At 46.0% G+C, this 27,312-nt stretch overlaps 1 protein-coding gene across 1 annotated transcript in view; it reads right to left on the bottom strand.

The window, feature by feature from the left end:
* Positions 1–27,312, bottom strand: part of DNAH9 (dynein axonemal heavy chain 9) — a 385,294-nt gene that overhangs the window by 184,187 nt on the left and 173,795 nt on the right. The window contains exons 45-48 of the mRNA XM_044984418.1: positions 22,364–22,487; positions 17,900–18,042; positions 12,873–13,034; positions 11,720–11,953 (exon numbers count right to left, since the gene is read on the bottom strand). Of these exons, the coding sequence (XP_044840353.1) occupies positions 11,720–11,953; positions 12,873–13,034; positions 17,900–18,042; positions 22,364–22,487 (663 nt within the window). The remainder of the gene's footprint in view (positions 1–11,719; positions 11,954–12,872; positions 13,035–17,899; positions 18,043–22,363; positions 22,488–27,312) is intronic.

Genomic DNA, 27,312 nt, shown 5'->3' with positions numbered 1-27,312 from the left:
CGCAAGAACCGCCCCCACAGCTCCCATTGTCTGGGAACCAGCCAATGGGAGCTGTGAGGACAGTGCTGGGGGTGGGAGCAGCGCGCAGACCCGTGCCCCCGCCCCCCACCAGGGGCGTGCAGAGATGTGCCAGCAGCCAGCCACTTTTGGGAGTGGGTGTAGGGGCAGAGTCCTACTGTGCCGCTGGACAGGAGCTGCCTGTGGTAAGCGCCTCCCAGCCAGAGCCTGCACCTCACACCCCCTCCCGCACCCCAACCCCCTGTCCCAGGTCATAACGCCCTCCTGCACCCCAATCCCCTGTCCCAACCCGGAGCTCCCTCCTGTTTACATTCAAATTCAAACGGCAGAAGTCACATTAAAAGTATTGGTGAGTAGTAATAACTTTAATATGTTCAATTATTATTAGCTGATAAATTCTAGCTCTAGAGGTAGCTTTGCGTGTGATGCAGCTCTCAAAATATTTTGATCAAAGACAAAAACAAAAAAAAATGGCTCTTCTTCTTTGAAAGGTTGCCGACCCCTGGGTGCTAATGTGTTAAAATGACACCTTGCCTTGTCTACACTAGGATTTTGGCACATGTTAAAAATATACCTTTTTTCCTAGTGACAACACGGCTGAAATGTGCAGTTTAACAATGAATGTTTAACTGTGAAATGTTCAGTTTGTTCAGTGGAAACCATAATAGGAAAATGCACCAAAATAACTTCACTCTTCCCCTGCAGTGAAGCCCTGGGTGAAAAAAAACAAAACAAATGGAGACAGCCTTATCCATACATAACAAACAGTTTTATCTCATCAGGACTGCAAATGCTGGAATGCAGCACTCTTAATCCTATACTGGTTGGGCAAACTCCAGCCTTTGGCGTTACAATGCCCATAGAAACATTATTAATCTTCTCAGGCTATCCACTTCTCTTGCCTCCATTACTGCAATAGCCAAGCTTTACAAAATCCTGATTAGACCAGTAGTCTCCAAACTTTTTTGATCGCGTACCCCTATCAGTAAAAAAATTTTGAGCATGCACCCCCAATATATGTATATTTATTTATGTATAAATTATATACATGTACTACTATACTAATATATTATGTACATTATAAAACATACACAAAAACAGAAATTAAAAAAGGATGAGATAAAGATGAAATAAATATTTTTTTTAAAAATGTATTAACGGTACAAAAAACCTTTTTGCTCTCACAAAAAAATGATTATTAATAGTAATATTTTTAGTGAGAGCAATGTGATTGAATATGCTTCATTATTTCTGAACATCTTGGTTTAACACTTTGTGATACAGCGATTCGAAGGTCTGGATTAGGGTTAGGCTGTGGGAGGGGGCTCAGGGTGGGGTCTGGGGTCTGGGAGGGAGTTAGAGTATGGGAGGGGGCTCACGGTGTAGTGCGGGGTCTGGAAGGGAGTTAGGTCTGGGAAGGCGCTCAGGGTGGGGGTGCGGAAGGAGGCTTGGGGCTGGGACAGGCAGGAGGTGCAGAGCACTTACCTGGGGCAGCTCCTGTTTGGTGCAGGGGGGGTGCAGGTGGCTCTGTGCAGCACGGCACCGCTCCCATGGCCGCGATTCTGGGAGCCGCGATTCTGGGAGCTGCCCTCCGCTCCCCCACCCCTCCCCGGGGGCAGGCAGGGCCACCTGGAACGCAGGGGCTTAAGGGGCTGCAGGGCCCTGGGCTAAGGGGGCCCCAGGGCTCTGGCCTGCAGCTCTAAAGCCCCTTTCAGAATGTGGCCCTGCGAGCACGGGCCGGAGGACTCAGGAGGAGCAAGTGCAGCCGCACGGCCAGCGGCCGGAGAGAAGTGGCACTTTCCCCTTCAAAGCATCGCTTCTCTCCAGCTGGCTTTGAAGGGGAAAGCACCACTTCTTTCCGGCTCCCGGCTGCGCGGCTGCCCCTGCTCCTCCACGGGCTGGAGGACTCAGGGCCGCATTCCGAAAGGGGCTTTAGAGCTGCAGGCCAGGGCCCCGGGGACCCCTTAGCCCAGGGACCTGCAGCTCTTAAAGCCCCTGCGTTCCGGGTGGCCCTGTCTGGCGGGGGGCAGGGAGTGGGCAGAGCAGCTTCTCTGCGTGCTCCCTCCTCCGGCCGCCCCTTTCCCCCACCCCCCCTTGCAGCACTCCTCCTGTGCACTGCCCTTTTGCTCCGGCGGCACTCCTCCTGCCGTTGCCCCCCAATGGATCGTCGTGCGCGCACCCCACTTTGGAGACCACTGGATTAGACCACAGCAGACTGAAGGGTGTCGTTCACATTCTTCGTTAAGGCCTGATTAACAAAGAACTTTAAGCACATGAGTAACCACAAGTGAATAGCACGAGTGATATCAATAGGACTGCTTATGTAACCCACACACCTCTTTGGTGTGGTGTTCTGTCCCCTCTAGTGGCACCGTGACCACTTAGAGATTAATGAGTCTGCTACAACCTTAACTAAGAACCATGTCACTTTTAGCTCATACATTTTGCTGCAGAGGTCCCAGGTTTGATCCTGCCCACTGATGACCGGGGTCTGTCAGTGTTACACTCATGTGTTTAAGTACTTTGCTCAATCAGGGTTTAGGGTACCATATGTCACCACATACACAAGTTGTGTGATGCATCTACAGTGCTAATGCATCTGCTAAATGGCCCAAAACTTTGTCAATGCTGAGTTCAGGTTGCCAGTGGTGCCTTGTGCCATTCCAGAATGTGGAGAGAAGCTAAACATAAACCTCTGAGAACCAAGAAATAGGAAGGTAAGGGACACATCACCCCGATAGCACAACCTTAGTTTTGCCCTCTTTGAGCAATGCCCCAGCATGCTAGTAACACCCATATTTTACCCTTGCTGATGCATGGAACACTCTGGGGACAGCTCCCTGTGGGACACAGTCTAACACCTTCTTTTTGCTCATGCAAAGCTTGTGGTTAAGTCAGGCATAATGATAAGGCACTACCTACTCCTGGCCTACACTCAGCCATCACCCAAACCACCCCGGAGTTCCTAAATGTTACCTCTCCTTCACCCTTGCCCTGAAGATTCCTTCTGAGTTATTGCCTTCACTTAAACCCTACAGGCCACTGCCACGTCTGCCATCAGATTGCTGACAAGCTCCATGCCAGTAAGACCCCTGTGCACTGCAACTGACACAACCTACAGAACACTGCACTGAAATCAAGCAGCCTGGATCCCTCAAGGTACATGTGCACCTCTCCTCATATCACAGTGACAGCTCTGCCAAACTGTTTCAGATAATCTCTCCGCCATTTAACACAGTCACAGCTACCACAGTGAACACAGCTGGAGTGCATGCAGATAAGTGATGCAATTCAAATCTGGGACAAAACACAATGACACCTTCCCACAGTCCTTCTCCAGGCCTATTTATGATGGCATCAACACTACTGAACCATTCCCAGTGGCTACTGCCAGCTCCAGGGGGCAGAGTTAAGGTTGTCTGGGGGAAGCATGTACCTTGACTCTTCATTTTCTGGTTTTCAGTGGTCTATGTTTAGCCACTCACCACATTCTGGAAGGGCATATGGCAGCACTGGGCAACCTTAACTCTGCTTTAATGATATTTTAGGGCATTTAATTTCTTTGGCTTTTCTCAGCATCCCCACTTCCAGTGCCTCTGGCTCGTCAACAATAATTACCCCAGCCAAAGAATGCACTGCAGCATGGTAGTCCCTTCACTGCCCCTGCAACGTCTTCTCATCTCCCATCCCTCTGGCTGTCCAGCACAGCCTGGTTCTCTCTCCTCAGACCTCCTCCCCACGGAGAGGCAGGTCTTGGGATAGGACCGGCAGGTTGAGGAATTGGGGAGACAGGACAGGAACAGTACAGGGACTCACATGGTGTCAGTGGGGGCATTTCTAGGAGAAAGGGGGACAGAATGGGGTGCATGGATGTGCAGGATTCTGAGTGGAAGATCTGAAGTTATCCGAGTTATCAGTGACTCCTTTTAAGAACCTTTCTACGCTGGAGTTTGAAAACACTGACATGAAAACAAAGACTAAAATGTCTTGGCTACCATACAGCCTTCTGCAACTAACACCTTAAACTCTTCCCTGGGGGCTTCTGGCAATTTGTCCACAAACTTATGCCGCCCAGTTAACAAAGTTGTAGTTACAGAGCAATGCCTGCTGGTTCACAATGCCCATATGCTTGAAAAAAGAGGTAAATCTTGCTCCCCATCAAGTCCATCCTTTTGGACTCTTTGTCCTAAGACATAGATTTATACCTTCCCCGTTGTGCCTTGTCATTCACTGCAGTTACCTCAGAGAGTTAGGGCCCGAGTGGGAGCAAAGGCCCTCAAAGCCCTGCGTGTGGATGAAATACCGCTTCACTGCAAGCATTGCCTTGGGAGGCAATGAAGCAGGAATATTCCAGAGGGGCTCTGAAGGCTCCAAGACAGCCTGATTTATTGAGAGGGCTACTCTCCCAGGAGCTAATGATTGGAGAATACCCTGCATCTTATTCATACTCTCTTGCAGAAATTCAGCCTGGATGCCTAAAGGTAGTGGTCATATGCCTAAGGTGGTCCTGATATGCCTTAAAGTGCTCAGGCATTGAGGCAGAGGAGGAGCCCAGCCCAGAGTGGTTGGAGAGGACAAAGAAGCAGTTTGCTGTGCCAATGATGGATCCTGTTCTTGAACCACAAGATCCGGTCAGGATAACCCTGGAGGCCCACAGGGAACAGACTCAGTGGTTGCTTATAGCTGCGGTGGTTCAGGAATGGGAGCCACCAATGGGACCGATGATCTTGCTCTGGAGTGATCTTGCTCAAGAATTCCAAGGAGGCCACTAGGAAAATGGATATGACACTGGTGGCCAGTCGGTACCAGGCCAAGAGCCCCTCTCCTTTCTGCGGGAACAATGCCGACCTTGGAAGCAATATTGATTTGAGGATGGTATCTGCTGCCTATCAGGAGACAACAAAGGAGAAGACGACCCTGACCTGGATCTCTAGGAGTCCCAGAGAGTCTCTGGTGACGACGGGGCGAACAAACAATCAGACTCATCCGAAGCCCAACATGGGAGTGGCATCAGTGCTGAAGAGGAACAGGGAATTGGCACAGGTGGTCCCAAGCAAGACACACTTCAACCTAGTACAGGAGGAGGTGCTGGCACCAAAGCCAAGGACTGTACTGAGCTCAACGATGGGATCTGCTAGCAGGGCAATGACGGTGATGAGGGATGGATCAATGTTGAGGGTCCCTCGGTGCCAGGCACGGCATCGGTCTCAGTTCCACAGCCTGAGACATGGGGAGTGCGAGCTGCAGTGACCATGAATCCAGCAGCTCTGCAACATGGTCAGAAGGTGCCAAGGGCACAATAGAGGATGAAGCAGCAGAAACCTTGGCACTGGAAAACTCCTGAATTAGTGGAGAATCAGGGACTGAGAAGCCAAACAGGTCTGACACCATCTGATACACCACTAGCATCGAGACAGGCAGTGCTGGTACTAACGTCATCAGTACTGACTCAACCGACGACCCATGGCCAGAACCGGAGTTGACAGTACAGGCTGATGCTGATCTTTGTGCAGTAGTGGGCTGCAGTTAGATGGACCTGCTCCATCCCATGTGCTGGAGGGAGCATGGTGCTGGTCTGCACTCTTCTTAAAAGATGAGGAAGAGTCTCTCTGAGTTCTGGATCTGTCCCGATTAATCTTATGGGACTGCTGTCTCACTGCACCAGAGGAGGGAAAATGACTCTTGTCCCTATTGGGGGAGACAGCGGGCTCCAAATGTGGAGCAGCATCACTTGCTGGTTCCAAAGGTGACCGCTGATCAGACCAGGGCCTCAGTGCCAAAGCAGGCCTCGAGACCTGCTCCAGAAGGTGCTGCTTCAATCCTAAGTTTCTTGCCATCTGAGTCCTCCTCTTGATGGACTTAGAGAGGGAGTATCGTTCCTCAATGTGTCCCTCACAACAAGCACCTAGATGACTTCCTGAGGTCCCTTCCAACCCTGATATTCTATGATCACTGTTGGGGATGCCCCACCCCCACATGACAGACACTGCTTGAACTCTGCTGAGGGCATCGCAAAGGGCAGCCAACTACCTTAACTGACACTCAACTAGACCTAAGGTACTACTATTATCTAGAGGAAAACAAAAAAACTCTTAGAAAACTGAGACTGAAAACATGAGGTGAAAACCTGATGCCGAGCTCAGACTCTAGCTGCCAGCGGTGAGAAGCAACTGAGAGGTTTCGAGGCAGCACCATCCTCATACAGCTGGTACATGGCTAGGGGCCACAGGGCACAAGCACCGCCCCTAAGGGTACTGTTAGGCAAAGTTATCCAACTTAGGTGTGCTGGGCGTGTGCACCCTACATGAACGCCTGGCTGGATCTACTCAAAGAAGAACTTCTCTACCTGTCTTGCTTGGCTAGAGGCAACTCACTGGACTCTTGTGAGGCAGTCAAGGGCACAGAGATAAGTGTTTTACTCATAACACCCCAGAAGTGACACAGAAGAGTTAGCGCTGCTTCTGGGTACAGTGAGACCTACAACATTAACCCTTCATGTGCCTGCCAGCACTAATGCAAGCATAAGATACATTTTTACCAGAAGATGGCAGAATGGCAATGGGTGGAGGAAACGGGAGAACAGCTCTCTAAGGTCATGTCTGGTAAGAGAAAGAACGAGGTGTTGAGAAATGACTGTAAGTGAACACCCCAAGGAAATTTGAAAATTTTAGCATGCATCTTCCCGATTATCATTTCAAGACTGATTAGATCAGGGTGTTAGCAAAAAGATCCAAGAGTGCCTCAGCATAAATAATGAGATTATCAACCAACAGCAATACAGAGTGTGCAATCACCAACTGGGCTAAGAAATAGGAAGATTCTGTGAGACGCTTCTATGTGTTCTGGTTAGGCAGATAAGCAATGTCTAAGGTAGAGGAGAAAGGAAAAGAACAAAGCAAGCCAGCCATTCAAGGGAAATGCACTGTGACTCCAACTGGGAGATAGGAAAGACTTGACTATGACCAGGAACACAGCAAGAAGAATTATTAAATAACAGAAAACCTGGAGGGCAGGCTCCCAGCAGGCACATTTAATCTGAATGCCCATGCTGCGTTTCAAGAACACAAACACTGCATCACAAAGGTCAGCAATTAATTGGTACAGCAGGCGAGACCTGGATCTAGAATTCAACAATGCAATTTTAACAAAAGTCATATTAAAAGTTAACTCAGCAACAGGGCTTTAAACAGACTTCTTTTTATTGAACATAGCTCTGAAAAATAAATTACTCAACCAGCAGACTTCTCCAATTTAATTAAGGTCTTCCTACCCTGGGAGCTAGCCTGTGACTTTTCTGGAAATGGAGGACAGCCATTGTCTGAAGTTTTGTTTAGTACATAAGCTAATGAAAGACAGCTACCTGAAACAGAAGCTAATCATGAATGCCAAGATTTCCAAATCCCAAAAGGGGAGGGGGGGGAGATTTTGAAATTAGAATGGCTAATTCAAGAAAAGATTGCAAGTGCCCAGGTTAAAATCAGTGTCCTAAGGTGCCACAATGTCTTCAATACCTATAATTAACTAGCCATTAACTGCCAGGCACCAAGAGCAGTGAGAACTATGTTGGGAATGGGAGCACAGGCCTGGATCCACAAAGGTACTTAGGCACTGAAGATCCAATTTTAGGCACCACTGTGGTCCACAAAACTCCTGCTCAGCTGCTGCCTAACTCTGCAGGCATCTACAGTCACTCGGCACCTAAGTTTTCAAGGTAAAAGTTCTTGGCACTGAGGTGTCCATCTTTGGGCAGGTGCACTGCTGACTGACACTAGGTCTCCAGATGCGTCTCTCTCCCACATGAGCCCCAGAGCGATCCATAAAGTGGGGAAGGATCAGTAGAGGAGCACTAGCTCTCCTGTGAGGCTCAATCCGGTAGGCATGCTCAGAGCCCATACAGATTAAGTCCCATTCAAAATCTGTCCAGAGAAAGAGGGGGTGGCTAATTTATAGCTTTTAGCCAAGTGGTTAGCGCACTCACCTGGGACGGGGGAGATCCAGGTTCAATTCCCCCCTCTGCCTGTGGAGGAGAAAGGATCTGAATAGGGGTCTCTCACCTCTCAGCTGAGTGATCTTACCACTGGGATAAAGCAATAATGTAGGCGGCACCACCACCTCCTCTTCTGGCCATTTTGGGTGCCACTAAGCAGCTGCCTAAATCATTCTCACAAGAAACGGCTTAGGCACCTAAGCTGCCTGACTCCAGGAGAGGGACACTCAGTGTCACAAAGCTTAAGTCCCTTTGTGGATCAGGACCATCACCCTTAGACTTGAGGCACAGCTTGTTCCCTACGTAGAGGTCAAAATTCTTTTTCCCTGCTAAAAAAAAAAAAAAGCCTTCAAAATCCCATTTAATAAAAAACACCAGGCTACACACTTGAGAGGGACAGATCATCTGTCCCTTTGCACTTGCAGTCCACTCTGCACAATAGAACTCATGTAATTTCCATTGAGGTCAGGCTGACATTTCCCAACCAGGCTGCTTGCAGTTGGCATCTACGTCCATCTTCAGGCATCTAAATAAGTTGACTGGTTGTCATCAGTGTTAAGTATCCAGAACTTGTTCTGAAGTCAGTGGCAGCTGTGACTGCTCAGCACCTCTGAAAATCAGGTCATTTTTAGCTAGGTGCTTAATTTTGCACATCCAAGTTTGAAAACTGTGGTTTTAATGTCAGTCAACTCTATGAACAATCACTACTTGCTTCAGTTCTAGTCCAATGTGACATCAACTGCAAGCTTAATGATAGCCTATCCCACAACACCAGAAAAATCGCAAGGAAAAGAGAAGGCAGGAGAAAGCCATGCTGATCATTAAAAGCTTCACATTTCATCCCAGACTCCTGGGACACTGCTGATATTGTGTTTGACCTTGTAAATAAATGCCTACTGAGACGTCTAGGAAACTATTCCTAAAGTAGTAGGGGCTTCGGTGTTTGTTTTAGTATTAGAATCTGCTGCCAGTAAGAAACACAGATGCGAGCCATCTTCTCCATCATTAAATGTCATAAAAACTGCAAGCTGCGGATTACAGAAGATGCTTTGTCCCCAGATTGAGCAAGCTACACATAGGGCCCAATGTGTAAAAGGTGCTGAGTGCTCACAGCTCCCTTTGACTTCCTTTGCAGTTATGGCTACTCAGCAGTACTGAAGATATAGCCCATAGCCTGTCTGCAGCAATCTCCATTCTCCATTGGGCACCAGAGGGAATGCTTCCATCACCAATATTGTCCAGTTAGTTCAAATGAAAAAGATTAAGCCTGCTGGTCCCTACTGGGGGTTTCTCGTTCTACATTCTGGTTCGGGTGGCATCAAGTTGGGCCCATTTTCCTCAGCACAAAAAAGTAAATAAGAGATTCCTTACCTAGGTTAATACCTGGAAAATGTGATGGACATAATATTCCTGGAGTTTAACAAGGCTTTTGACACAGTCCCACATGACAATCTCATAAGTAAGCTGGAGAAATGTGGGCTTGGCAAAACTACCGTTAAGTGGATCCATAATTAGTTAAACAACCACAAAATGAGTAACTATTAATGGAACAATGTCAGACTGGAAGGAGGTCTCGAGTGGGGTTCCACAGGGATCTGTTCCAGTTCCAGTGTCATTTAACATCTTTATTAATTATCAGGATTTAGGAATAGAGAGCATACTGATCATATTGGAAGATTACATAATGCTATGGGGAGGCTGCCAACACTTTAGAGGATAGAACTAAAATTCAGAGGGATTTTGATATATTGGAGAACTGGGCTATAGATAAAATTAAATTCAAGAAAGACAAATGTAAGGTGCTACACTTAGGGAAGAAAAATCAGATGCAGAAATACAGAATGGGGGATAACTGGCTTGGCAGCAGCACTGCTCAGAAGGATCTGGGAGTTGTGGAGGATCACAACCTCAACATGAGTCAGCAATGTGATACTGCTTCACAAAAACGCAAATGCAATTTTAGGTTGCATTAGCAGAGGCATAGCATGCAAGTCACGGAAGGTGACAGTACACCTCTACTTGACAATGGTTAGGCCTCAGCTGGAGTACTGTGTCCAGTTTTGGTCACTAATGTATAGAAAGGATATAGAGAAACTGGGAAGGTTACAGAGGTGAGTGCCAAAGATGATCAAAGGGATGGAATGCAAGCCATATGAGCAAAGGCTGAAGGAACTGGGCATGTTTAGTTTAGAAAAGAGGAGATTAAGGGGGCACATGATAGTGGTTTTCAAATACTTGAAAAGCTGCCATAAAAAAAGGAGAAAAGTTGTTCTCTCTTGCCACAGAGGGCAGGACAAGAGGCAATGGGTTCAAACTACAGCATGGCAGATTTAGATTTAATCTCAGGAAAAACTTCCTAACTGTAAGAACAGTAGGACAATGGAACAGACTACGTAGGGAAGTCATGGAAGCTCCTTCACTGGAGGTTTTCAAAAGGAGGAGCCATCTGTCTTGGATGGTTTAGTCACGACAAATCCTGCATCTTGGCAGGGGGTTAAATTAGATGACCCTTGTGGTCCCTTCTAACCCTATGGATCTATGATTATAATGAAGTGTAAAACAGAGTGGGTGTGAGGGATTTAGCAAGAAAGGTAGAACTGATGATGAAGTGGTTCCAAAGGAACACTGGGCATTTGATTGAAATGCAGTGCCAATTTCTGCAGAGTCGAGAGAGTTGCCAAATACCCAGAACAATATACAGCCAGTCATCATGTTAACAGTTTACCCAGCTAGGTTCTTTACAAGTGGATTTCAGCCTACTGGGTTATTCAGGAATGCTCATTAACTAGGGCTTCTTAAAAACATGTATCCTGATTTGTAAGGGAAAATGATCCCATCATTATCCATTTTTATCACACATCCATGGCAGTATGACAAGACACAATGTGTAGCTGAAGCTCTACAGATGCAGATCTGGTGTAAGCAGTTGCAAAATCATTGACCTCGGCTCCCTTGACCTTACTCCAGGTCTCACTCTGGCCCAGACTATGCAAAGATACTATATTATGTGTAGCTGAGAAACAATTACCATAATTACATAAACCTACTTATCAAATTGATCTCTACTTGATTCTCTGCTTGTGCAGTGATTAGTTTAGAACCACAGCAGCTGGCTTTACACACACACACACCCTCACTCTCCCTCTCCCCCCCCCCCCCCCCGCCCCCAGCATCCCTCCGCATGGAATAGAACAGGGGTCAGCAACCTTTCAGAAGTGGTGTGCTGAGTCTTCATTTATTCACTCTAATTTAAGGTTTTGTGCGCCAGTAATACATTTTAACATTTTTAGAAGGTCTCTTTCTATAGATCTATAATATATAACTAAACTATTGTTGTATGTAAAGTAAATAAGGTTTTTAAAATGTTTAAGAAGCTTCATTTAAAATTAAATTAAAATGCAGAGCCCCCGGATCAGTGGCCAGGACCCGGGTAGTGTGAGTGCCACTGAAAATCAGCTCACGTGCTGCTTTCAGCACACGTGCCATAGGTTGCCTATCCCTGGAATAGAAGCTTGTCTCATCTGAGAATTGAGCCCAAGCCCTGGACGGGAGAGGTGGGGATTCTAAAGCCAGGATCCAGCACAGACATTCACTACTTGCATCCCACTTTTAATTTGCAGTTTTTCTTCCAAACTGGAGCATAGTATGCACTGAGGTGAGAAACAACTAAACAAATCAGCATTCAGACCAGAGACAAGAGAAGGGTCTTCTCACCTGTGCAGATGTGCTGCTGAGTTTCTGCAGGCCATTCTCCAGTCGCTCCATTTTTGCTGTCAGCTCCTTGCCTTTTTTAAATAACAAATTTTGGTAGAGTTTGATTTGCTCGAGGAATGACTTGGGTGTGGTGTAGTTATAGCGACGTTCATTGCTCAGATAAGACCGGGACATCTCATTGACACTTGTATGGACATAGGCCATAAACTTGCTTATTGAGACTTTCACTGAAAGCTGAAATGAAAGATGATATTTTAAACAAAACAAAAAGTAAGGAAATCTATTAATCGTTGCCTTCTACTACAGCACAATTGACTGTGTAGCATCTCATTTGGGCTCTTCATTAATTTACTCTCTCTAGAATTTCTCCATTTGCTGTTACTTGTGCTCTACATTTGAACATACTGTACTGAGTAATTTTTATACCATTCATTTGTGTATAATAACTCTCTTTTACTAATTAAATAAGAACAGTTCTGTACAAACAGGAAAATACATGCTCATTAAAAGAGACATTCTAGACAATATAACTCAACTAAATACTATGCAGAAAAGCTAAATGAATAAATCCATTTAGCTGTTAGTTGAGAAGAAGTCAAACTGAGCTTCAAATGTATTTGCTCTTGAGAATACCTAAAAATTCTCAGACACATATGCAGCAAAAGAAGTATATTGCAGGGAATAATTATGCAAGTGTCAGCAGAAAGGAACCCAGTATGGCTACTGTCCAGATTGATTTGTAAACCTCAGTTTACACTACCCGAGCCACCAACACAATCCTGAACCCTGAATGTGTGTGTGTGTGTGTGTAAAGCTGTCTCTTTTGGTAAAACAGAGGCTCTACTATAACATTACTGGGAATTCAGTTTGAATGTACTGCTTACAGTAATAGCAGGTTGCTGAGGAAGCTGGGTGCTGACTGCACCACTGTGACTGAGTTACAGCCCTTTCTTGCAGAGGACTTCAGGCTGGGCTTGGATGCAGCAGCTTCTCACTTCTGCTAATGAAGCCAAGGCTACAGCAGCTCATGACTAGCTGATGAGATCACGGTGAGTGCACTGGGGCACTCAGGGTCCATCTTGGGCTGGAAGGACTCGCAGCTGACAGACCAGGAGCTGCAGAGTCAGCGGGGTTACCTCTGCTGGAACCTCACCTCAATGTTCTCAGTTTCTTGCAGGAAGCGCAGGCTGACAGACTCCAATGCCTCTTGAGGCCACTCGTGGAACCAGTCTATCGCTGTGCAGTTCACCACAGCTGGGAATTTCCTGCTGCGAACTCTCAGCTTGTTACCAACGGGTGAGAAACAAAGAGCGACCTGAGGAGTAAAAAGAGGCAGGGCAGCAGGCGGGGAAGCACCTGACATAGCTGCAGTTTTTGGTTTTCCCTGTTGGGAGAATGACTCCTCGGGAGGATTTCAGAGTAAGATCAAGAGCTGCACCCAGAATGATCTCTTGAGCTTTGAGCCTTTGCATCTTGGGCCGGTGCGTCTGCAGTTGGAAATTCCACATAAAACAACATAACCGAACAGCCAGCACTCCTTTCTCTCTGAAATAAAAGCAAACTGCTCCCCTGAAGTGCTGCTATTTTAACGCCAACAGACCCCAGTTGGCGGCGGGTGGGATTGAATCTGGGACCTCTGGAGTTAAATGCATGAGACTCTATTGCATGAGCTAAAAGCCATATGTCTGTTAGCTAAGGCTGTAGAGCAGACTCACTAATCTCTAAGTGGTCTCAGTGTCACTAGAGGGGACAGAGCACCACACCCAGGAGTTGTGGATTACACTATGGCCACAAATGGGCCAGAATCACTCTGCTGGCGGAACCTAGCAAACTTTCACTGTTACTCAATGCTGCATATTTAGGGCCTGGCTCTCATTTATGCACCACTCTGGCAGCATAAAGGGGCCTTGAAATGGCTGCAAATAGCTATAGACCTAAGGTGTGGAGTGGTGGAAAGGGGCCTTAGCATCAATGAGAATCAGGCCCTTTATCTAGTATGGCTTACTGAGTATTCTCATCTAACTGGCTTTTACAAACTCTGTCTCTCGTGCACAGAGCAGTACACACTCCAAGATCCTATATGTGTCTATCTGAGGCTATGAAATCCAGTCTTTAATAACATGATCACCCACTACTTCAAAATAACACCAACATACTGTTCTTTCTACAGCCTTAGATTTAGGTGTATAGCCTCCTGCAGTTGTCTGTGTTACTCTGTGTGTGCGGGGTAAAGCTCCAGGCCCCAACCCTCAGGTACTGCCAAGCTATGCTCCATTATTAATTACTGTTGTTGTTCTTAAATATTTGTATGATCGTAGGAGCCCTAGTGATGGGCCAGAAGCCCACTGTGCTAGATGCTGTACGCATAGGCCCGGGGGGGGGAGGGGGGGGGGAAATGGCTGTACATATTGACATTTGCTCTCCTCCAGCCTGCTGTTCAGTCTGAGATCCACTCCTGTGCTGATCAAACCTGGGACACTTGGTGTACAAGGCATGCTATAGTCTGCTTCTTGGCTTATTACACAGAGCGCAGGTTTCCATTATTAAACGCAGTAAAGAATTTAGCAACACTTAACAGCTGACCCCAGAACAGCTGTTCCCTATCATGTTGTTAATGAGAAAGAACAAGGAAATGGAAGCACGGAACCAAGTCTCAATGAATCAAAACAATCCTCCCTTCGTGGAAAATCCACCTATCCTTTGACCATAGGGTACATTTCCAGTGCGGGGCACTGGTCATGAGGGGATTCAGGTGGCCCAAAGGAGCCATAACCTTGCCACAGATGCCCAGCATAGATTCCTGTACCAGAAGGGAACATTTGGCAAGTCTTTAAACTGTTTTTTATGTATTTTAGCAAGTTCAAATAACATGTGAGTGAGCTTCCAGCGGCATGTCTCTGTGCTGTGCATGTTCTAGGATCCCCTGAGCTCCCAATGTTTTTACCACCTGTCCTCTCCAAGGCTGATAGCTTAAACAAAGCTATAGCCAAAATTAGGCATATTTCCAAAAGATCTTCCACAAACTTCTCAGGAACCATGTCTCCTACCACAGGATGCAGTGTGTGAAATGCTGAGTGTGTTTGTTTAGTTGTAGCAAAGTCAATACCACACTTGTAATGTAAGGGTAGCCTCGTCCTGACAAGGAAAAAACTCGCTTCTCCAGACAATAACACTATTTAGCACTGATGCAACCTCTGCAGATGTAAAGTGATAATGAGTTGGAGTGAAACAAATTAATAAAAAAGAAAGAAGCCTTAGAATCATAGAATCTCAGGGTTGGAAGGGACCTCAGGAGGTCATCTAGTCCAACCCCCTGCTCAAAGCAGGACCAAACCCAACTAAATCATCCCAGCCAGGGCTTTGTCAAGCCTGACCTTAAAAACCTCTAAGGAAGGAGATTCCACTACCTCCCTAGGTAACCCATTCCAGTTCTTCACCACCCTACTAGTGAAAAAGTTTTTCCTAATATCCAGCCTAAACCTCCCCCTCTGCAACTTGAGACCATTACTCCTTGTTCTGTCATTTTCTACCACTGAGAACAGTCTAGATCCATCCTCTTTGAAACCCCCTTTCAGGCAGTTGAAAGCAGCTATCAAATCCCCCCTCATTCTTCTCTTCTGCAGACTAAACAATCCCAGTTCCCTCAGCCTCTCCTCATAAGTCATGTGCTCCAGCCCCCTAATCATTTTTGTTGCCCTCCGCTGGACTCTCTCCAATTTATCCACATCCTTCTTGTAGTGTGGGGCCCAAAACTGGACACAGTACTCCAAATGAGGCCTCACCAGTGCTGAGTAGAGGGGAATGATCACATCCCTCGATCTGCTGGAAATGCCCCTACTTATACAACCCAAAATGCCATTAGCCTTCTTGGCAACAAGGGCACACTGTTGACTCATATTCAGCTTTTCGTCCACCGTAACCCCTAGGTCCTTTTCTGCAGAACTGCTGCCCAGCCATTCGGTCCCTAGTCTGTAGCAGTGCATGGGATTCTTCCGTCCTAAGTGCAGGACTCTGCACTTGTCCTTGTTGAACCTCATCATATTTCTTTTGGCCCAATTCTCTAATTTGTCTAGGTCCCTCTGTATCCTAGCCCTACCCTCCAGCGTATCAACCACTCCTCCCATTTTAGTGTCATCTGCAAACTTGCTAAGGGTGCAGTCCACACCATCCTCCAGATCGTTAATGAAGATATTGAATAAAACCGGCCCCAGCACCAACCCTTGGGGCACTCCACTTGATACCGGCTGCCAACTAGACATGGAACCATTGATCACTACCCGTTGAGCCCGACCATCTAGCCAGTTTTCTATCCACCTTACCGTCCATTCATCCAGCCCAGACTTCTTTAACTTGCTGGCAAGAATACTGTGGAAGACTGTATCAAAAGCTTTGCTAAAGTCCAGAAATAGCACATCCACTGCTTTCCCCTCATCCACAGAGCCGGTTATCTCGTCATAGAAGGCAATTAGGTTAGTCAGGCATGACTTGCCCTTGGTGAATCCATGCTGACTGTTCCTGATCACTTTTCCCTCCTTTAAGTGGTTCAGGATTGATTCCTTGAGGACCTGTTCCATGATTTTTCCAGGGACTGAGGTGAGACTAACTGGCCTGTAGTTCCCTGGATCTTCCTTCTTCCCTTTTTTAAAGATGGGCACTACATTAGCTTTTTTCCAGTCATCCGGAACCTCCCCCGATCGCCATGATTTTTCAAAGATAATGGCCAATGGCTCTGCAATCTCATCAGCCAACTCCTTTAGCACCCTCGGATGCAGCGCATCCGGCCCCATGGACTTGTGCTCGTCCAGCTTTCCTAAATAGCCCCAAACTACTTCTTTCTCCACAGAGAGCTGGTCACCTCCTCCCCATACCGTGCTGCAGAGTGCAGCTGTCTGGGAGCTGACCTTGTCTGTGAAGACAGAGGCAAAAAAAGCATTGAGTACACTAGCTTTCTCCACATCCTCTGTCACTAGGTTCCCTCCCTTATTCAGCAAGGGGCCCACACTTTCCTTGACTTTCTTCCTGTTGCTAACATACCTAAAGAAACCCTTCTTGTTACTCCTAACATCTCCGGCTAGCTGCAACTCCAAGTGTGATTTGGCCTTACTGATTTCACACCTGCATGCCTGAACAATACTTTTATACTCCTCCCTGGTTATTTGTCCAATCTTCCACTTCTTGTAAGCTGTTCTTTTGTGTTTAAGACGAGCAAGGATTTCACTGTTAAGCCAAGCTGGTCGCCTGCCATATTTACATAGGGTACATATTTACCCTTCCTATTGGGTAATAATTGGATTTATTGTATGATGACCTAATGTCCAACTGGCAGGCAGAAAGGTTAAGGAAGCTGCCTGATACTCTAGCAGGAGTAATTTTCCTATGCAATTCTACATCCCAATCAAATAAGAAACCTAGGGATATTAAAACCCAAAGAGTCTCAAAATGAATACAAGATTCCCACCCCACCCCCCATGTCAGACTGGGGTCTCTTTATTTATAAGACCTTCCAGATTTGAGAAGTTGTGCTGTAGGTAGAAGCAACACTTTAGCACTGAAATGTCAAAACTCATCTCTAGTCTAGATGCCACGACTCTCATGACTGAAGACAAATGATTTGAGTTCTCATAGCTGCAAAGCATCAAGTTACCAGGCTTATATGTGGTTAAGATGGACCCCTTGGCCTAGATTTTCCAAGAAGCAGTCAAGGATTTAGCCATGTGACTCCAGGGCTAAAATCCCAATGTACCACCTAAAAAATGGAAAGGTCTATGGTATTTTAGCAGAGGTCTGTGGGGAAAAATCACCATTTTGGGGGAGTGAGAGATTGTGTTTAAGTAAATATGGAGAAATGTAAAAAAATATATGTTTAAGGAAATGTTATAAGTCACTGTTTGTCTTCTTACTAGTTCAATATGTTAAAAATATTGGACAGAAATTCCTAATCATCGTATTACTATACAAAGGTATGGGGTGCAATGATCAGAGGTGGTATGTTCCTTCAATTGAAGTGCTGTGTGGTGATGCTGGACAATTCAGGTATTCATAGACTTTAAGGCCAGAAGGGACTATTAGATCACCTAGTCTGACGCCTGTATACACAGGCCATGAAATTTCACTCTGTAGGGTTACCCCTGCATTGAGCCCAAGGGTAGGGAATGCGAATTCGCCTGAGAATAGTCTTACCTTTAGCTGTCGTCGAACGCGATCTATGAAGAATTTCCAGCAGGTTTCCCTGGTGTCCACCAGTCCTTGGCTTTTGACTTCGTTTCTCACACTGCTGATGATGTTTTCAACTTCATCATCAGGGAAAAGATCAGGAATTTCACCTGGGAAAAACAGGATCACACTTTTACAAACTAACAGGCAAACTGAAATTTTTACCTTGATGGTATAAGTCGTGTGTGGAGCAGAGCTCTCATACAGACTAGGTCACAGGATTCCATAGCACAGATCCAAGCAAGCCTCTCATCAGATTGGAGATGATATAGGAGCAGGCCACATTTGCCCAGGAATAGCTGATTTACTGGCAATTAATTAAACCAATATTCCCACAACCTTAAAACAAGCAGAAGTTGAAAGTACTTTCTAATCTCAGAATCAGGATATAGCAAATGATTTGCTTTCTGATTTACTCTACTATTTAGATTTCAGTAAATCTAATCCCCAATATGCCTTACACAACAGTGAATCATTTCAGTTTTTCAAAGTAATTTGTTACATAGGCAAGTTCCGCAGCTCTTCAAAAATGCCATCTGCAGCTGTATACAAATAAATGACAGATCACTATGGTTAAAAAGCTAATGGTACATTCAGTTAATTGCCAACAATGTATGCATGCAAACAGAATTGTAGTGATTCCTTACTTTACTACTCCCTAATTTATCTCCTTCTGACCCCCGTCTGGACTGAAATGATCATTATCTTACCAGATAAAATCTGAGCTTTATATGGTATTAACAATTGAAAGGGAAAACAGCAGGTGATCAGAAACCAGCAAAATGTTACTCCTCTTTATTAAGTTATGATGATAAATACAACAAATAAAACAAACAAACATACATAAAACATGCAACCAATTAGAAGCAAGCAGCCAAGTCAACCAATCAGAAAACATCCTTTCCCACTGAGCTGCTACAGACATTGCCATGAAAAGTCACAAGTTACCTACAGTTATTGCCTCATTTAAGGTTGCCAGGTGTCCGGTTTTCGACCAGAACGCCAGGTTGAAAAGAGATCCTGGTGGCTCTGGTCAGCACCGCTGACCGGGCCATTAAACGTCCGGTCAGCGGCGCAGTGGGGCTAAGGCTGGCTCCGCGCAGCTCCTGGTAGCCGCCGGCAAGTCCTTGTTGCCCCAAGGCACAGGTGTGATCAGGGAAGCGCTGCGCACTGCCCCAGCCCTGAGCGCTGGCTCCGCAGCTCCCACTGGTTAGGAACCATGGCCAATAGGAGCTGTGGTGGCAGTGCCTGTGAGCACGTGCAGCGCACACCGTGCAGAGCTGCCTGGCTGCACCTGCACCTAGGAGACGGACATGCCAGTCACTTCTGGAAGCAGCGCAGAGCCAGGGCAGGCAGGAAGCCTGCCTTAGCTCTGCTGCACCTGTAACTGGTAGCTGCCTGAGGTAAGCACTGCCCGGCCGGAGCCCGCACACCCACCCCAACCCCCTGCCCCAGGTCGGAACCCCCTCCCGCATCCTAACTTCCTCACAGAGCCCACACCCCACACCCAAACCTCCAACCCCAGTCCTGAGATCCCCGGAGCCCACACCCTGCACCCCAACCCCCTACCCCAGTCCCGAGCCCCCTCCTGCACCCAAACTCCCTCCTGGAGCCCGTACCCCCTCCTGCACCTCAACCCCCTGCCCCACCCGTGAGCCCCCTCCTGCACCGCAAACCCCTCATCTGGCCCCACCCCAGAGCCCACTCCCCCAGCCAGAGCCCATTTCCACACGCAAAACCCCTTGGTCCCAGCCCAGAGCCCCCTCCTGCATCCAAAACCCCTCAGCCCCTGCCCCAGACCACAGCCCTAGCTGGAGCCGTCACCCACTCCTGCATCCCAAACCCCTGGCCCAGCCCGGAGCCTGCTCCTGCACTCTGAACATCTAATTTCAGGTCTCACCTCAGCCCAGTGAAAGTGAGTGAGGGTGGAGGAGAGCGAGCGATGGAGGGGGGCTGGACTGAGTGAAGACGGGGCCTCAGAGAAGGGGTGGGGCAGGAGCAGGGCCTCGGGGAAGGGGCATGGCAAGGGCAGGGCAGGGGTGTTTGGTTTTGTGCGATTATAAAGTTGGCAGCCCTAGCCTCATGGGGTCTGAGATACCAAGGTATTTCCTTGTACCTAGAATGGTGGATACCCCTGCATCCCCAGTACCACATGAGATAACTCTGGGGAAATACAGGCCTTCAAAAGCAAATATAATATCATCCTAATGCCACAGAAACAGGATCTACCCCTTCTCCAGTCACTGGGGCCAGCAGGCCTTCTAAGCCAGTGACACATAACCATGGACCAGAGGGGAGAAAAGGTTAAGTACAGGTAGTCCTCCGACGAACGACACAATCAGTTCCTGAAAATTGTGTTGTAAGTCGAAACATCGTAACTCGGAACCGCAATCCACTCTATCACGGGGCCAAGCATCGTAAAGTTGAAACCAATTGTTGTAAGTCAAATCAGGGTGTCAATTCGGAAACATCATAAGTGCCGTTCATCCTAAGTTGAATGTTGTAAAGTCGAGGACTGCCTGTATACACTTCGAGCTGGACGCATATCTGCATTAGCTCTCATTGAATAGTGTGCTAGAAATAGAAGTTTAGCTGCTGCTGCAGCGCATGCACCAGGATGGGCCAGCCACCTGAGCAGGTACCTAGGGTCCCAGCCGGGACTGTATTTGGGGGGGCATAGCCCCTCTCTCCGATCATGCCTCTGTGGCTACACTGCTATTTTTAGCATGTTAGCTTGATCAAAGTTAGTGCGGGTATGTCTATCTGAGCTGGGAATGACACCCCCACACCCTTAGGTAGCCTGGCCCTCCTTGGTCATAACCATCTCCAGGATCACAGGCAGCTTTCTCATACATGTATAAAGACAGAAAGACAAACACACACACACACACACTCAAAAGGAAGACAAAGAAAGCTCCACTTTGACTGAGGCAGAGAATAAGCAGGAAAGCACCAGGCCTTCCTCTTCCTTCTATGTACTTCCAGTGGATGGCCACAACATCTGCCCTTCCTCACCTATCCTCCCCTGTTTTAAGCAAGGAAGGGTGAAACAGACATGGGCAAGCAAAGGGGGAAAAGGAGAAGGGGGATAGAATCAAGTTCGCCACCTTAGACAGATGGTGAATGGCAGAAGGAGCCCCCTCCGCCCTACCTGGGGCTGATGGAGAGGGAGTCTCATGGGTCCTTCTAAGCAAATAAAAATAATTCCATGTAAGGAGCCAGAGGACCTCATAAGCCCATTATATCACCCCATCAAAGTCCTCACTGATCAGATAGCTCTGACTTGCTGTCAAAAAGATCATGTCTTCATTTAAGAGCAGACCCACTGAAGCGAACGGGCAGCCCTCTGGTGACTGGAAGGGAAACAGAAAACTGTAAGAGAGGCTGTGTGGGCCTCCTCCATGCTGACAGGCACCTATAGTGCTGTAATCAGGGCTGGGGAATGCTCATGTTGGCCCCACAGGAGTGCAGCACATGGGGTTGCTGGGGGAACTACACACAACACACAATTTACCCAGCAAATTAAACCCCTCTTCCTGGTTGGGAATTATCCACACACAGTCTCTGGCATCTTCAAATTCATTTGCTGTTCAGATTGTTTGAACACGATATGAACATACTTCAGCCAGTGGGCTGTTCACAAACTTCGCTTCAGCTATGAATGCAATATTAATATTCTATGTCAACTCTTGGTTATTCACTATTTGTGGTGTATCATTGGTCATCTGAGTCCATTGTATTGCTTCTGTGCCCTGCTAAGCTAACTGGGAGTGAGATGAAATGCAAATGATGAATTCACATGCAAATGCCATGGTCTGCATAGAAATCAGGGTATTCATGGGAAGAACAGCTATTCTCCAAGCACACAAAACCCAGCCACGCAAATGTGTCTAGAAAAATTAACAAGAAAGGAACGTGATTGGACTGAACAGCTATCTGACATTCGAACATGTGGTCTTTCAATGGCTTTGCATTAGTCACCCCACTCTGGCAAACAGTGAAGTCTGTAACCAGGACTAGTGGGAGTTATGTCATACAACTAAACTGCCTCTCATTGGGATGGACACTGCACATCCTTCAATGAAACACTTCCTCTGACTCCACACCCCACTAGCACATTGCCCCACACAGAAGTGACTTAACAATTATAAGTAGAATTAAAGGGCTATGAAAGTAGGGCACAAACTAACTGACTGGGCCACAGACGTCTGAGAAGGCGAAAATCTACTAGCTGGTGGAGTCCTTCTCCGCTAGGAAGACCTGAGCACTGCTTTCTTCCTTGGGGTTTAATTTACAAATTGTGTAGCTTACTTTGTTTAGTTGTCATTTTTAGCAAATGTTAGAATCTCTTCCATGGAACAGCTGCAGACATTACTATGTGCACATTTATATGGGAACGGAGAATGGAAATAAAGTCAATGAGATGCATACCTGAAGCTAACAAGTCATTTACCAGCACTAAGAACCTTTCATCAGCCACCTGGGCATCAGTCATAAGGAATACAGTGCCAACATTCTTCACTCCAGTTTTAATATACTGGTTTGCCAAGTCTGCCTGTAGATTGAAAAGAAAGTAAGTAAGGAGTAAGGAGTTTGTGTTCATCTACTGCAAAGTCTCGGTTACAACGTGTGTTTTCATTGGGGACATTTCAGGCAGGATGTTGCCTATTCAAAATCTTCTGATGAATTGAAAACAAAACAATCAGAATTAATTAGCATGAAGCTTGCTCTTTATATCTTCTCCGCTTTATGGCAGAACATTTCCAAGGATACTGATAATAATAATAATAATTAATACTATTACTTGCTAAGCATTGACAACTTGCTCTGTGCTGTACAAAAGACAAATAAGACAGACCCTGAGAAAAATGAGACACAAAATACAACATCATTTTCTGAATCATTTTATTCAGGAAATGATCTTTTTAAAACTTTCGGATTGGAGACAGGGCATTTAAAAACCACAGATTATTGCTGAAGATGGAGCACTTGCTATTTCTGTTAAACTTGGAAGGTAGAATCCCTGATTAGTTTGAAGTGTAGATCATGCCAGATTGCAGAGACCTTTCTACACAGTGATCTGCTGCTGGTGGCTGCTGCCACAATATTTAAAGTCTTGTGTTGCACAATTAAGGAATACATTGAATCATATATGTGATGGGACAGAGGTATTTTGGAGACGATCTTAGTGGCTGGATATGCTGTTCTTTCTGTCTCTATTCTCTACTTCTCCCTTCTTATTTCAGTATTTCAGCATGGTATGTTCCCAACACACTGTGCAGCTGAGGGAAGGAGCTTTAGTTAAGGACTTATTTTCTTCCCACAGAGTAGCGAGACCATAAGAATGTTGTGAAAAAATGTCTTTTCCACTGCATCATTTCTTCTCCCCTGTGGAGGGCATACTGGGAATATTTTTGATAGGACTAGTTAACTGTGCTGTTTTCCTTCCTTCATCCCTTTCTTTCAGAAAGCGAACAAGTGCAAATAGATTCTGCCAAGCATTTCTGATCACATTCATGAGAAGGGCTCAATTACTATCACAAAGTCACATGAGCCCTCTATCAGACTCATTGACTTTAAGGCCAGAAGGGATCATCATGATCATCTAGTCCAGGGGTAGGCAACCTATGGCACGGGTGCCGAAGGCGGCACGCGAGCTGAATTTCAGCGGCATTCACACTGCCCGGGTCCTGGCCACTGGTCATTTTAAAAAACTTACTTTACATACAACAATAGTTTAGTTATATATTATAGACTTAGAGAAAGAGACCTTGTAAAAACGTTAAAATGTATTACTGGCACGTGAAACCTTAAATTAGAGTGAATAAATGAAGACTCGGCACACCACTTCTGAAAGGTTGCCAACCCCTGATCTAGTCTGACCTCCTGCAGATTGCAGGCCACAGAACTTCATCCACCCGCTCCTGTAATAGATCCCTAACTTTTGGCTGAGTTACTGAAATCCTCAAATCATGGTTTAAAGACTTAAAGTTAGAGAAAATACATCATTTACTCTAGTTTAAACCTGCAAGTGACTCAGGTCACATGCCGCAGAGGAAAGTGAAAAAGTCCCAGGGTCTCTGCCACTCTGACCCAGGAGAAAATTCTTTCCCAATCCAAAATGTGGTGATCAGTTAGACCCTGAGCATATGGACAAGACCCACCAGGCAGACAGCTGGGACAGAATTCTCTATAACAACTCAGAACCCTCTCTATCTAGTGTCCTTTCTCCAGCCATTGGGGATTTTTGCTACTGGCAGTCGCCAATGGGCCACATGCTATTGCAGGAAGTCTCATCATACCCCTCCATAAACTTAGCAAGCTCAGTCTTGAAGCCAGTTAGGCTTTTTTGTCCTCGCTGCTCCCCTTGGAAAACAGTTCCAGAACCTCACTCCTCTGATGGTTAGAAACCATCACCTAATTTCAAGCCTATACTTGTTGATGGCCAGTTTATATCCATTTGTTCTTGTGTCAACAATGATACTCAAATAACTCTTCTCCCTCCCTGGTATTTATCCCTCAGATGTATTTATAGAGAGCAATCATATCTCCCCTCAACCTTCTTTTGGTTAGGCTAAGCCGCACTTCAGTAGTGGCCAAATTGGTTGAAACTATCATAAAGAACAAAATTGTCAGACACATAGATGGACATAATTTGCTGGGAAATAGTCAACATGTTTTCTGTAAAGGGAAATCATGCCTCACCAATCTACCAGAATTCTTTGAGGGGGTCAACAAGCATGCGGACAAAGGAGATCCAGTGGATATAGTGTATTTAGATTTTCAGAAAGCCTTTGACAAGGTACCTCACCAAAGACTCTGAAGCAAAATAAGCAGTCATGGGATAAGAGAGATGGTTCTCTTATGGATTGGTAACTGGTTAAAAGATAGGAAACAAACGGTAGGAATATATGGTCAGCTTTCAGAATGGAGAAAGGTAAATAGTGATGTCCACCAGGGGTCTGTACTGGGACTAGTCCTATACAGCATATTCATAAATGATCTGGAAAAAGCGGTAAACAGTGAAGTGGCAAAATTTGCAGATGTTACAAAACTACTCAAGATAGTTAATTCCCTGGCAGACTGCGAAGAGCTACAAACGGATCTCACAAAACTGGGTGACTGGGCAACAAAATGGCAGATGAAATTTAATGTTGATAAATGCAAAGTAATGCACATTGGAAAACATAATTCTAACTATACATACACAGTAATGAGGTCTAAATTAGCTGTTAACACGCAAGAAAGAGATCTTGGAGTCATTGTGGATAATTTCCTGAAATCATCCACTCAATGTGCAGCGGCAGTCAAAAAGGCAAACAGAATGTTGGGAATCATCAAGAAAGGGATATATAAGAAGACATAAAATATCATATTACCTCTATATAAATCCATGGTATGCCCACACCTTGAATACTGCATGCAGATGTGGTCACCCCATCTCAAAAAAATTATCTTGGAATTGGAAAAGGTTCAGAAAAGGGCAACAAAAATGATTAGGGGTATAGAACGGCTTCAGTATGAGGAGAGATTAATAAGACTGGGACTTTTCAGCTTTGAAAAGAGGCAACTAAGGGGGGATCTGATAGACGTCTATAAAATCATGAGTGGTATAGAGAAAGCAAATAACGAAGTGTTATTTACTCTTTCTCATAATACAAGAACAAGGGGCCATCAAATGAAATTAATAGGTAGCAGGTTTAAAACAAACACAAAAAAGTATGTTTTCACACAATGCACTGTCAACCTCTGGAACTCCTTGCCAGAGGGTGTTGTGAAGGCCAATACTATAATGGGGTTCAAAAGGGAGCTAGATAGATTCATGGAAGATAGGTCCATCAATGGCTATTAGCCAGTATGAGCAGAAATGGTGTCCCTAGTCTCTGTTTGACAGAAGCTGGGATTGGGTGACAGGGCATGGATCACTTGTTGATAACCTGTCTGTTCATTCCCTTTGGGGCACCTGCCATTGGCCACTGTCAGAGGACAGGATACTGGGCTTGATGGACCTTTGGTCTGACCCAGTGTGGCTGTTCTTATGCAAACAAGCCAAGCTCTTTGAGTCTTCTCTTATAAGACAGGGTGATCAGAGGAATGGAAAACCTATTAGCACTTCTCTGCACCTGTTCCAGTTTTAATTCATCTTTCTTAAACATGGGAGACCAGCACTGCATGCAGTATTCCAGATGAGGTCTCACCAGTGCCTGGTGTAATGGTACTAACACTTCCCTGTCTCTGCTGGAAATACCTTGGACTGCATTAGCCTTTTCCACAGCAGCATCACACTGACAGCTTATGGTCAGCCTGTGATCTCCTATTCATGTACATGTATTCATGCTAGCTCTCATCAAGCTCGTGTGAGTACAAATAGCAGTGCAGCCACAGTAGGACAGGAAGCAGCAGCAGTGCCGAGACGGGTACTAAAGCCGTGGGGATATACTCAGCATGCCTCTGCTGCTGCTACCCGTGCTACTGCAGCTACGTTGCTATTTATACTTGCACTAGCTCAATCAGAGCTAGCGCACATGTGCGTACACGAGTTGGAGTATCACACCCTTAGCTTGTACTGTAGACACAGCCTAAGGTACAGGGTTGCCCCCATTACCATGGTACCTGAGCACCGCACCATCTTCAATGTATGTATCCTCCCAAACCCCACGATGCAGGGCATGGCTATTATCCCTGTTGTACAGAGTGGGAACTGAGGCACAGAGAGACTATCTGACTTACACAAGCTCTCACAGGGAGGTTGTGGTAGGGCAGGGACTTGAACGCAGGTGTCCTAGCCCTAGGCTAGTGCCCCAAACACTGGACTATCCTTCCTCCCCTTTTCAGAGTGTCTGCCTCACAATTATGAACATAAAATAACACTATTATTTAAAACACAGTAATAGCAAAAACTGTCACTGTGATTCTAGTTTTTTCTTCCTACCACCTCAGCTGGCCTTTCCCATTAGTTCATGTGAACAGAATACAGTGGGAATAGAAAGGCGCTCAGGATAATACATTGACCCTTGCTTCTGAAATGCGTTTAGAACTTCAGTAGGCAAATATGGTTCTACCAAACACAGTCAGTTGTTACATTTGCTATAGAACACCTAGAATAAGTGATTTAGAACAATGTTAAGGGTCAATGGCAGACTGAGCCATCTTGCTCTTCTAGACCCAAGAAAAAATAATCAACCAGTATTTCATAAATTCCTGTGGAATGGGTACAGAGTGATGGGAATGTCAAACAACCTTCCACCATCACAGAACCTGAAACAAGAACGTGCTTTGGAAACAAGCTTCTGAACGTAAGAATCAGAGTACACTCTTTGTGGGAAGAGTAGGCTATCTAACAAATAGGAGGAGGTCAGCACCAGATTATCCCAGGAACC

The sequence above is a fragment of the Mauremys mutica genome, chromosome 12, assembly GCF_020497125.1.
Source record: "Mauremys mutica isolate MM-2020 ecotype Southern chromosome 12, ASM2049712v1, whole genome shotgun sequence".
In the NCBI taxonomy this organism is placed as follows: Eukaryota; Metazoa; Chordata; order Testudines; family Geoemydidae; genus Mauremys; species Mauremys mutica.
This window is presented reverse-complemented; position numbering and strand designations above follow the sequence as displayed.